This window comes from Panthera onca, chromosome A1, assembly GCF_046562875.1.
Source record: "Panthera onca isolate mPanOnc1 chromosome A1, mPanOnc1 haplotype 2, whole genome shotgun sequence".
In the NCBI taxonomy this organism is placed as follows: domain Eukaryota; kingdom Metazoa; phylum Chordata; class Mammalia; order Carnivora; family Felidae; genus Panthera; species Panthera onca.
Window position 1 is genome coordinate 79307245 of NC_138339.1, and position 12399 is coordinate 79319643.

Consider the following 12399-nt stretch of genomic DNA (forward strand, 5'->3'; position numbering starts at 1 on the left):
AGGTCCCATGTCTGCCAAGGGACCAAAACTATTACTAAAGACAGACCTTTAGGATCATACCAGTGGCCTAGTTTTACAGATTCTTACTTGAAATTGCTTAAAATTGAAAAATGAAAAGCTACAGTAAAGATGTAGTTTAGAAAACACGCAAGTTTGTGGACAGTTTTGGATTGTCAGTAATCAGAGGATTTTGCACAAACACCCCCTCACTCCCTTTCTTCCCCTCCTGTGTTCTGCAGCTCTTCCAGCAGGTGTCACTATAATCACAGAACAAACATTCCACAGCATGGTATGTAACTTTATTTTTCTAGCATAATAATTTAAAGTATTTACACACTGCACACTCACTGTTTTACACAGATACTTATCCATATACCTATGAACCACATCTAAAGGTTTCTTTGCAAAGACTCGACACACTGGGAATTTCCAAGCATTAACAAAGGGAAGAAAAGGACAAAAAAATGTTTTGAGTCTTTTAAAGACAGCCATGTGGAGCATCTGTGAAAACCAGTGTTTTCCCTCAAGTTTTAACCTCCCCCAGGAGACCTTTGAATAGCTACATCTTATCCATGTGGTGGGATCACCTGAAACTCTTGGTTAAGGAAGATTCCAAGAACCAAAATGTACAAGTACTATTTTCTCTAAAAGTCCTAGAAAAGAAATGGAAAATAAGCTGGCCCTTCTCTAGAGAAGCATCTGTATTTCTGAGTCATCTGTGGGGACTGTAAATGTTGTAGGAGGACACTGATTATAAAGGGAAAATAGCCAAACACACTGGCACAAATGCTAGTGAAACAGAATGCTTAGAGGCATCCTTCCCAGCTAGGATATGGCAGAGCAACCTGTTTCTTTCCCCAACTATTAGTAGAGGTGGTGATTTTGCTTTCCCTAAAGAGGACAAAGGTAATATGAACCATATACACTCTAAAGCCAGACACTGTAGAAACTTCTATTGCTTTTACCTCACTTTTATACTGTTCACACAAGAATAGTGGTTATACTCTAAATATTTTTCCTCCTTTGTTCTACTCAATTACCTAACAAAATTACTAGCTAACTATAGCTTCTGAACTGGTACATGTTCTGTAGGTGAACAGAAATAGCCACAGTTCAGAGCTCATGGTAGGTAGGCCCCCGCGTCTTTATAGAAGGGTAACAAGTTCAGTTTCACTTCTCTGGTATTGCGTCTTTTTATCAAGTAAGAAGTAGGGTGCCTTTGTGATTTTCCCAGACTTCCCAAGACTATCCTCTCCTAGATCAGAAAAAGAGCGGTTTCCCACCTCTAGATGAACCCACAGCTCCATGCTGTAATTGGATCATCAGTTCACTAAGAAATAGAATTTCACGAACCAAAATCCTCTTCTCCTGCCAGTTTGGGCCTCTGGCCGTGACCCTAATCAATGGGGCATGGCAAAAGGCAGGCCCCAGGTTTAGATACCTGGCTATCTAAAATTCAGCACAAGTTGGATCCTAATTGCTGTGGTATATAAAATTAACTTTCTTCTTGCATTTATGTAAATCTGAGTAAGGTAAGGTACAAATTATTTCGTTTCTCCTTGGAACCAAACATTTACATAGATACAATAGAAATCCACCTGCCCTAGGTAGAACTCACTTCCTCATTGTTCTTGCATTTTGTGGGTGGTGCTTTCCTTTTGCAAGGGCGTGCCAACAGGTGAAATGGAAGGAGGTATTTTACTTTATAGGAATTTTACCAAGTTACATGAGCACTCACTAGTATATTATCACTATAGATGTTACAAAGGAGCATATCTAATTAAAGAAAGAGAGACCACCTGGGAAGCAACGTTGCTCAGTGAGAAGGTCTGGGTTCACCAGAGCCCATTTTGCCACTTACTGGCTCAGGCCCTCAAAGTTTTCCTGTCATTTAACACCCTATCCTTTCCCTCATGCATACAGACACGTCAGCGCCAGCGACTGTGAAGGCCACGGTGTGGGCGGCAAGGAAGAGTGGCACACCTTGTGATGGGATCTGGGCCTCGACATGAAGAGAGAATCTAACAAGGCCTAGTCTCTGGGTTCATCAGGTGAGGTTGAGGAGGGTTTACGGGGGGTGGAGACAGGGAGCAGTGTGTCTCTGGGCATAAACAGCCAAGGAAAGAAGGCTTAGAACTTGGGCTTGCACAAATGATACAGAGAAGAGCAAGGCGTGATACGGTTTAAACAGGAACACGGGAGGAGGAAATGTCTGAGAGCTCCTGGCGTCTAGTAAAATGCCTGGTATTTATCTATGAAATTGCCATCACCAGCCCCTTCTGACCTAATAGAAACAGCAGTTTCATATGGCTCAACCTCACATTCCCTAAGTGCTCAGAACAATCCTAATTAATGAAACCTGTAGTAATACACTCCCTGCCCTTTGAAAAAGTGACAGTTGTGAAGGAGGGCGAGGGTTTCTTAGAGATGCATGTTTCACAAGAGCCAAAGTGCCTGTCGGGGAGTTAGTTAGCTGTCCTTCCACACGGAGTGAGAGTAAGGACCTCCTCGCTCAAGGGACGCAGCTCCGCCAGCAGGAGGCCAGTGAAAGCTGCGCACCCAATGTGGCAGATCAGTAGCAAAGGGAGAAGGCAGGGACGGACAGCCAGGGACAGCCACGAGCACCATCACTGGTCCTCTTCAGCGGGAACGCTGCGATGGCATCTGTGTATATGTACTATACGTACTAACCAGGTACACACATAAATATTTAATATATAAAAAATAAAGTGCTTTCTAACAGGTCCCCCGGCAGGGACATTATAAAATATTTCACAAAACTGCAAAACAAAATCAATACAGTCGAAGAACACTACATCCAACATACTTGGAACAGTCACGCACATTATGTACAGTCTGGTGGGTGCCCCGGGACAAACATCCTGTCATATACATGGTATATACATATATACTCTTTTACTCAATATATTATGACAATATATATTTTAAAATTCTGTTATAGACAAAAAATAAAAAAACAAAAGACAATCCCTACAAAAACACAGTAAAGATCAAGCATGTGAGTCCCAGACTGACAGACAAATGGCCGCCTCCACGGGGTGTCCCGTGGCTACTGCTTGGGAAGATGTGCCAGCGTTCCTTCCTCGGGTGCAGCGCCTCCACGTCCTCCAAGGCACTGTGAGCAGCGGCGGTGAAGTTGGCATCCCCAGTGGTGAGCAGGTCGAAGACACAGGACTGGAAGTAGATGTCCTTCACTGGCATCTTCTCGTGGCACTGAGCATTGGCAGCCTCCAGTGTGTAGCCAGGCCAGGCCTGCGCCAATGAGGTGCGAGGCATGCTGTGCCCCAGGATGGCAGACACCTGGCCCTGCCCATCATCAATGCGCTCGCTCAGGGGGCAGCCATTCACACACAGCTGCAGGTCCTGGCTTTCCTCATAGGACATGGCCAGGTCTTCAGGCATGCGGATGGCGAGGGTCAGGTAGCGACCCAGCTGCCGCACAAATACCGTGGTCCCTATGTAGCGGGCGTGCATTTCCACGTAGCGGCCGCTCTCCCTCTCCACGATAAGCAGGCTCTTGGTGTCGCCATCCCCACCGCTGGTGCTGCCATCCACAAAGGCGGACGGCAGGTCATCTGTCACAGCTTGGTACACTTTCTGATCTGTGCACTCACGGTGAGCTTTGAAGATGATGGTTATCTGTGGGGAGGAATGCATACAAATTTAAACAGGGTGGAAGGGAAACAGAAGTGTTCTCTTCTAGGCTGGAGTTGAATGGCTGGAGACAGGATCTCCAGACTCAGGCCCAAGTGCTCCTGCCTCACAAATGAAAGGTGCCACTGTTAAGGGGGAGAAAAAGTCCTCTAGGCTTAAGTAGAAAAATTTAATGCAAATCCAGGAAATGTGCATCAAGAAAAACTTTACTTTCCTCAGACAGAACCACGTTGCTGTTCGGATACAGGTAATTTTTTCTGATAACTTGGTATCTTCTTCCCCAAACAGCTGACTGGTGGTATAGCTCTGAGAAAAAAAAGACTCCTTTCTAAGTTATGTAGAAACTTATGGGGCTTAATTAATAATATACCCACCAGAACTTTGATTTCTAAAAAGATTCCTCACTGGATCATAAATCCAGCCCCCATGGCTCATCATTACAAACATTTTTACAAACACTCAAGAGACAAAGCAGAGTTGAGGATGGGGCCATCCTGCCAAGAGCCACCAATAGTGCCTCAGCTAAGATTTCTTTAAGTCTCTTAATCAAATGTTTTACATGACTGGCTAATCCCTGGGACTGGGAAATCACTTGGCAAACACAGGTCCCGGGCACTGGCAGAGAATAAATACCCTCAACCTAGTTACAGCAAATGTTTTCCCCAAACAGCACAATGGCCCTTGAACTTCTCAGAAATTTTTTCTGGAGCCAAGTCTAAATTCTCCATATTAAGCAGACAAAATGGATAATACAAAAGCTTTCCTTTAGTAAACCCATTTTCCTTCCTTATTTAGAACAATTACAAGACACTGAACCTTCACCTCCAACACACTCAGCATGTCTGGTACACGTGGTGTAAGAGGAGGACTATCAAGAGAGACAGGGCCTTCTGGGTCACACAAGGTAGGAAAAGCTTCCTGAAGAAAAGGAAAGACAATAGCCTGCCATTTCTGTTGTCAGGACCTGAAGTAATGGCGTATTTTTCTTTCTTCTTGAAGAAGAAAACACAAACAAAAACAGGTGACCTCAGTCCAGGAGGAAGGTAGACCGGCCACACTACAAACTTCTCTGGAGAGAGGAAAACTCCCCTCTCCTGCAAGGGAGCTAATGCAAACAACAGACCCTTGTTACAAGGGCCAGAAAATGCCCTGCTTGCCCCCCTCCCCACCTCTCTTCTACACATCCTCACCACCACCCTCTAGTTTGTCTGAATTTTTTTTCCTCAACCTGGCCAGCATTTACTCACACTATTTAATTCCACACGTTCCCACTGGTGTTACTTGACTGGAATTTTCCAGCCATTTCATTTTACTTCAGCCAGTTAGTTATAAAGCCAGATCTGAACCATCTGCACCGTAGCAACTGGTTAAACTCATATCCGTTGTTTGCAGCTGCAACTAAAAGCCAGACAATGTACTATGAAAATGCTTGGTGTTCTCCCTTCCTAATTACCCTGACCCACAATTTAATTTCACTACCGGCCTTCTCACATTTCAACACCTTCTTAACAACCCAAAGGAGGTGTACCAGAGATGACTGCAGGAAATTTGTTGTGCATCCAACCATAGGACCTTCCAGAGTGAATGGGATTCTGAGCTAGATATCTAATGGGACTATAAAATAGATTTATTTGGTGGCTCTGAAGACAGTTTGACAAGTGCCTTTTTTAACACAAGCCAGGATCCTTTGGAGGTGAAAAGATTAATTCAAGTAAATTCTGCACCTCACAGAGTTGAAAGCTAATACAGATGGCTCCAATAAGGGTGAGTAAAACTTTTCATATAATCACTGTCCTCATTTTTACCCGGAGCATTCACACACTCAAGGACTAAACCAATGATTCTACAAGAGCTAAGTAATTTGTCTTTCTAGTCTAACCAACCTCAAATTTAAGTGAACATTATTTGCAAGAATCAAGTACCATTTTGTTCATCTTAGGAAAAACAAAGAGGAATTAGTTTTGTTGAGACAATCAGAGACCCAATTCCAGTCAAGTTCCTAAACGGGCAAGCAAGAGTCAACATTAAGAGGAGTGGAATAGTTCCACATGTCTTACCAAGCCTAGTGTTTTCTTTAAGCACACCAATTCCAACTCAGGAGTCATTTCAAACACCTCATGCAGTATTGTCCTCTGCTATGCCTGCTCCACTAAGAGTAACTCCCATAACCCTAGATCAAATAACACTCAAGCTTGACTTCTGCACTAAGATCTACATTTACCAAATATCCCAGTCTTTCTAACAGATTTTTGTCCAATTTTCCAGGAGTCATTTTCTCTATGAGACAGCAAAACTGATATTTCTCTTTTGGGCAAAATAATTCTCACAGTGCAAATGTACAGAATTAGCCCTTGAATCAAAATCTTGGGACTCCTGGGTGGCTCGGTCAGTTGAACATCCGACTTTTGATTTCGGCTCAGGTCATGATCCTGGGGTTGTGGGATTGAGACCCATAATCAGTGTGGGCCCTGCTGAAGATTCATTCTCTTTCTCCTTCTTCCCCTCTCCCCAGCTCACATTCTCTCGCTCTCTAGAGAGGTTTCCTGAGTGGTTCCCTGTAGTTTGAGTATGTACTGAAGAGGTACCTAGAGATATAATCAACGTGAGTGAAGAAAACACCAGGCAACAGTTGTACGTGACTTATATTTTGTAATGTAACTTCATTCCTTATACAATTACAACTCAAGCTCTTAAAAAAGGCACTCAGCTGTAAGAAGCCAGAAATTAATTTTCAGATTCTATCTTGTTTTTAGAAAAACAAAATTTTTTTATTCTTATTTTTTAAAAATATTTTTAATGTTTATTTTTGAGAGAGACAGAGTGTGGGCAGGGAAGTGTCAGAGAGAGAGACAGGGAGACACAGAATTTGGAGCAGGCTCCAGGCTCTGAGCTATGAGCACAGAGCCTGATATGGGGCTCGAACTCATGGACTGCAAGATCATGACCTGAGCCCAAGTCGGACACTAAACTGACTGAGCCACCCAGGCGCCCAATTCTTATTCTTAAAAAAAAAACAAAAAAACAAAACAACAAAAAAAAACCAAACACCTCAGAATTTTTGGACATTCCAAATGTTTTCAACTGCCAACTAGCAGCTATTAGAGGGTGAAAACAGGATATTCAAAACTGTATTCTAAAGCTCTCAAACAGAGAATTTAAAAACACCAGCTATAGTGCTTACTTTTCCCCATCCATGAACTGATCCATATGCTGTAATAACTCAATTTGGCACATCTATTCTACGCCACACCATTTATTATTGATGGATGACATTTCTGTGCATTTAAAACATCAATGCCTTTTGTTAAACCTTTCCCACCAAGTCCCTCTCAACCCCTACCTCAGACAAACTACTCCAGTACTCCTCATTCATTTTTAATGTTGCACTCCCTAAGATCTTTACCACCCACAAGGTCTATTAGGAAGACAGAGATAGCAGCTACAAATCAACCTTTCTACATGTGATATATGGATTTAAGGTTTGCTGTGAAAAATCGAACTTTAGGGGCACCTGCCTCTCTTTTCCACCACGAAAAGAAAATGCATTAAAAGAAAATGAGGTAACCAACAAAGGAAAACCCAGGCCCAGCTTTGCCAAGATAGAGAAAGAGCTCCACCAGGCTCAACAGCTTTGCGAAGTGCTGTGCATAGGTTTTCAAACAGCAGAATTCCCTTAAGGCTGTACACTTAACTACTTGTGCTTATTGTATTTTGGAAGAAACAACCATCAGCGTTTAGTCAGGCTATTCAGCACTGTAAGTGCAGGACCTTACCAGAATCTTCAAATTCCAGAACTGGACTCTCAGATCAAGGGACTCCTATCTCTTGGATTAAGATGGGCCAACAAACGAAACTGAAATAGTCCCAGAAATTAGGAAAGAACACAGAGAAACACAATTTTGATAAGTACCTGGTTAAAATTCTGTTTGTGTTAAAGGAAGCTAAGATTAATTCTATTTTGCATCATCAGCTGATATGTCTGCTTCATTAGATCCTCTGGGTGCAATTATAGGTTGGAAAAAAAAAAGGCACCTATAAGGGAGGATAAGAGAACCACTGCTCACATCCCCTTTTACCCTTACTTAGATAAACTGGCACACAGCCTCTACATTAAGTCCTCTGGTGTGAGCAAAAATAAACCACTCCAATAAGGGTACATGCTTCAAAGGAAAACATTCACAAGCTCTATCTCTAGGTCCAAAATATCTACTCTTTATTTCTCAGGGTCAATTTCCTCTCAGATCAGGAATAAAATAAGGATGTCCACTCTTGCCACAGCAATCAGACAAGAAAGATAAGTCATTCTTAATTCGTAAGGTGGAAGTAAAACTGTCACTATTTGCAGATGACAATGATACTATGTATAGAAAACCCTAAGGATCTCACGAAAAACCTATTAGAATAATTAAATCCAATAAAGTTGCAGGATACAAAATTAATATACAGAGATCCGTTGCCTTTGTATATACTACTAAGAAGCTCTCAAAATGAGAAATTAAGAAAACTATCCCATTTGTAATTGCATCAAAATTAATAAAATACCTAGGAATAAATTTAACCGAGTGACACACCTCTATTCTGAAAACTGTAAAACAATGATGAAAGAAATTGAAGACAACAAGTAAATACACAGTAAGATATACTATGCTCATGGAGTAGAAGAATACTGTTAACATGTCTATACTACCCAAAGCAATCTACAGATTAAATGGAATCTCTACCAAAATACCAACAGCATTTTACACAGAATTAGGATTAAAATCTGTATGAAATCACAAAAGACCCTGGGTAGCTAAAGCAGTCTTGAAAAAGAACAAAGTTGGAGGCATCACAATCCCTGATTTCAAACTATAACACAGAGCTGTAGTAATCAAAACAGTATGGCACTGGCACAAAAACAGACACGCAAATAAATCGAACAGAAAAAAAAGTTCAGAAAGAAACCCATGCTTATATGGACAATTAATGTATATATGGACAATTAATGTATAACAAAGTGGCACAAGAACATACAATGGAAAAAACAGTCTCTCCAATAAATGGTGTTGGGAAGAGCGGACCACTTTTTACACCATAAAAATAAAATCAAAATAGATTGAAGACCTACATGTGAGCCTGGAAACCATTAAAGCTCCTAGAAGAAAACATAGACCACAATCTCTTGAATGTTGGCCTTAGCAACATTTTTCTCCGTAGGTCTTCTTGGGCAAGGGAAACAAAACCAAAATAAACTATTGGGACTCCATCGAACTAAAAAGGTTTTCCACAGTGAAGGAAACCAACAAAATGAAAAGGCAATCTACTGTAAGGGAAAAGATATTTGCAAACGGTGTTTCTAGTAAGAGAATAATTTTCAAAAACATATAAAGAACTTATAGAAGTCAATACCAAAAACAAAATCCTATTAAAAAATGGGCAGACGACCTGAATACGCATTTTTCCAAAGACGACGTACAGATGGCCAACTGACACATAACAAGATGCTCAACATCACTAATCATCAGGCAAATGCAAATGAAAACCACAATCAGAGATTACCTTACACCAGGTAGAATGGCTAGTATCACAAAGACAGAGCTAACAAGTATTAGTGAGTAGGAGAGAAAAGGGTGGGAACGTAAACTGGTGGAGCCAGGTGCCACAGCCACTGTGGAAAAACGGTATAAAGGTTCCTCAAAAAATTAAAAATAAAAGATTATACCATCTGGTAATTCCACTGCTGGGTATTTACTCCAGAAAAATGGAAACTAATTTAAAGAGATACATGCACCCCTATGTTTACTGCAGCATTGTTTACAATAAACAAGATTTGGAAGTGACCCAAGTGTCTACTGACAGTAGAATGGATAAAGAGGGTGTTACCCTAAGTCAGATAAGTCAGAGAAAGAAACACTGGATAACTTCACTTATACCTGTAATATAAGAAACAAACAGACTCAAAATACAAAGAACAAACTGGTGGTTGCTGGGGGCGGGGTGGTGGTAGCAGTGGAAGGATGGGTGAAATATAAAGGAGATTAAGAGGTATAAACTTCCAGTTATAAAATAAGTAACTCATGGAGATGAAAAGTACAACAAAGAGATTACAGTCAATAAGGATGTAATAACGTCGTACAGTTACAGATAGTGACTATACTTATCGTGGTGAGCACTGTATAATGTATAGAGTTGTCAAATCACTATGTTGTATACCTGAAAGCAATATGACATTGTATGTGAAGTATACTTGAATTAAAAAAGACACAGTAGAGTATTATATACAGTATTTAGAGGAAACTGTTGAGATGGTCAGTAACTGATATGTAATTCTAAAATGACGACTTAACCTATACATCAAGTATCTACATACAAGAAAGCTGAACCTAAGACCTACAAAAGTGTATTTTTTTAGGTACTAGCAGAAAGACAGTATACATGTGTAAGAGGAGGGTGGCGGACTCCTCTTTTAGGGCTGGAATGAGGTCTCTTACCTTCAAAAGAGGTATCAAAATAGGTTTCTCTACCCTCGGAATCTCTTTCCACAGAGCTCTGTTCTAGGCGCACTTCCAGGATTCCAGAGAAATGGAATGGATCAGACTTATTTATTCTTCAGTGTTGCCCCAGGTAATACATGCAGGAACAAGGGCTGCCTTGGCTGCTGGAGGGGTTCTTGGCAGCGGATGGAGAAAGAAGAAACCAAACCAGAGGCGAAGGACACCCACAGCTGAGGCTGCTAGGGTGGTCCAGGGGAGAAGCGTTAATCTCAGTGGCTGGAAAGAATACGCAAGAGTGAAAGGGAAGCAGGCCCAGGGATGACACATAAGAGGCACAAAAATGTAGACTTCCAAAGAGTAACTTCTGTGTACTTAAAACAAGGAAGGCTCTAAGTATAAATAGGCTCCTAGACAGTGAAATAGGCCAGCTTCCTGGTACAGAGCAGAGCAAGGCTAGGCTGGGCATGAGGAGGGAGGGCATCTAGTCCTCAAGTCTTAGCCACTCAGAGGACTCAACATGGCACTTGTTGGTTGCTGTATTCAGATTTTGCATTATGATGAGGCCACCAAGTGTAAGAAGTCATGTTTCTAGATGTGAAGTTAAGCATGTGTGGACAGTGTTACAGGCCTCCACTGCCACTGTGCTTCAGACCAGAGGCCAGAAGTATTCTGAAAGGTGAGAGCCAGGGCTGGAGGCGTAACTCTAGGGGCAGGAATCTGCCCTAGCAGGTCTTGCCTTTGGGGATTGCCCTCCAAAGAGGCGGAGGGGGCAGTGCCATAGATCCTGAGGCCCTAGAGCAGAACCTCTGGCCAATGCCCTAGGGCTTGGTTCAGCAGAGTTATTGCCCAAACCTATGGGGATTAGGAAATCACAGCTTCCGATCATTTTTCACTTCTGAGAAATGATTTGAAAACTAAAAGGGTCTGAAGGTCTTTACAATACACTCACTCTCTACCACTTCTAGGTTCAATTTCAAGTTCCCAGGGCTATTAAAAAAAAGAAAGAAAAAGCCCATTCACGAAAGAGGTGGCTGGAGGTGATGACCATGTATTTCAAGAAGTCAGTTAACTGAAATGCTACAAGCAATAGCCTTGGTCTTCATGTGCGTGAGGCAGGAGAGAGGAAGTCAGCAACACCACTGAGCGCAAACTTGGACACGCGGGCACACTTGAACGTACCTTTAGGTATAAAGATTAAACCCTGACCCCTCATTTCAGGAGGAAATGCAGAGCTGAGGAGCATTTAGTGTTTAAATGCCATCATTATCAATCTACCGTAGCACACATGCAACGTTCTAACACTCACAGAACCCCACCAGAATTAGCCATTCTTTTAGCTTCAACTCTTAAAATAACTGGCTCACTAGGACACAAAGAACTCGTCTTGCCAGAGACCCAGTTTCACCAAAAGCTCTTTCTACAATCAACAGCACTGTGTTTTCACTGGAAGCCTGTCCAGTTCAGTTCTGTACCTCAGATGTGTGCTGCTATGCTTGTTAGTTATCGCTTAAGTTGAGCATTTTACAAAGTCCTGAAGTTACCCCGCCCAGGAGAACACAAAATTCAAAACAGTGGAAGAGCAAGTTCTACTGCAGTCAAAACAAAGACAAGATGGGTAAGGTAGATTTTTCATTGTTCGGCACTGTAGAGTAACTCTTTTTATGTGCCACATTCCACATAGGCAGAAACTGTTTGGGTAGCATTAATTGAAGCCAACAAAAAAGTACCAACCACCCGGTGTTTCCTTCTCGCCCCTTCCTCTCAAAATGTTGACCCAAAGAAAATTTAACAGGGCAGCTAGAAATGTGACAGTAAAAGAAGTTCTGTCAGTTGTGTATCAGACTTGGCCTCTCATTTAAGTTGTGGAGGATCGTGGATCTGTTTGAAAGGAGCAGAGGCCCATAAGCAGTGCAGGGAGTCCTGCCCAGCTAGCACAGGACTTGTGTTCATCTCATTTACAAATGGAGGATATTTTGAAGGTCTGCTCCTCCTAAACCACAGCTGGGACAGAGGGAGGGGCACAGAGAAGGATGACTCAAAATACAGGGCTTAATAGATATGCAGGTACAAACTTTATACAATTTTAGATGGTTTCTACTAACATCTTCTAAGTCTCTTCATTCTACAGAACAGAGATGGTAAAAGATTAGGACCCAGAGGATTTTAATGCACAGAACAATAGGATGATGTAGCTTGTATGGCAAGAATGGCATAAAGAACCACCAAGGCAGGCCCATTCATCTTACAGAAT

The 12399-nt window shown here is 41.9% G+C and overlaps 1 protein-coding gene across 3 annotated transcripts in view; it reads right to left on the minus strand.

Annotated features, from left to right (window-relative positions):
• Positions 1–277: 277 nt before the first annotated feature.
• Positions 278–12399, minus strand: part of RGMB (repulsive guidance molecule BMP co-receptor b) — a 29265-nt gene continuing 17143 nt past the window's right edge. For all 3 annotated transcript variants that reach the window (XM_060635305.3, XM_060635306.3, XM_060635304.3), the window contains one exon: positions 278–3660. In XM_060635305.3, coding sequence (XP_060491288.2) covers positions 2992–3660 — 669 coding nt within the window. In that variant the 3' untranslated portion in view covers positions 278–2991. The remainder of the gene's footprint in view (positions 3661–12399) is intronic.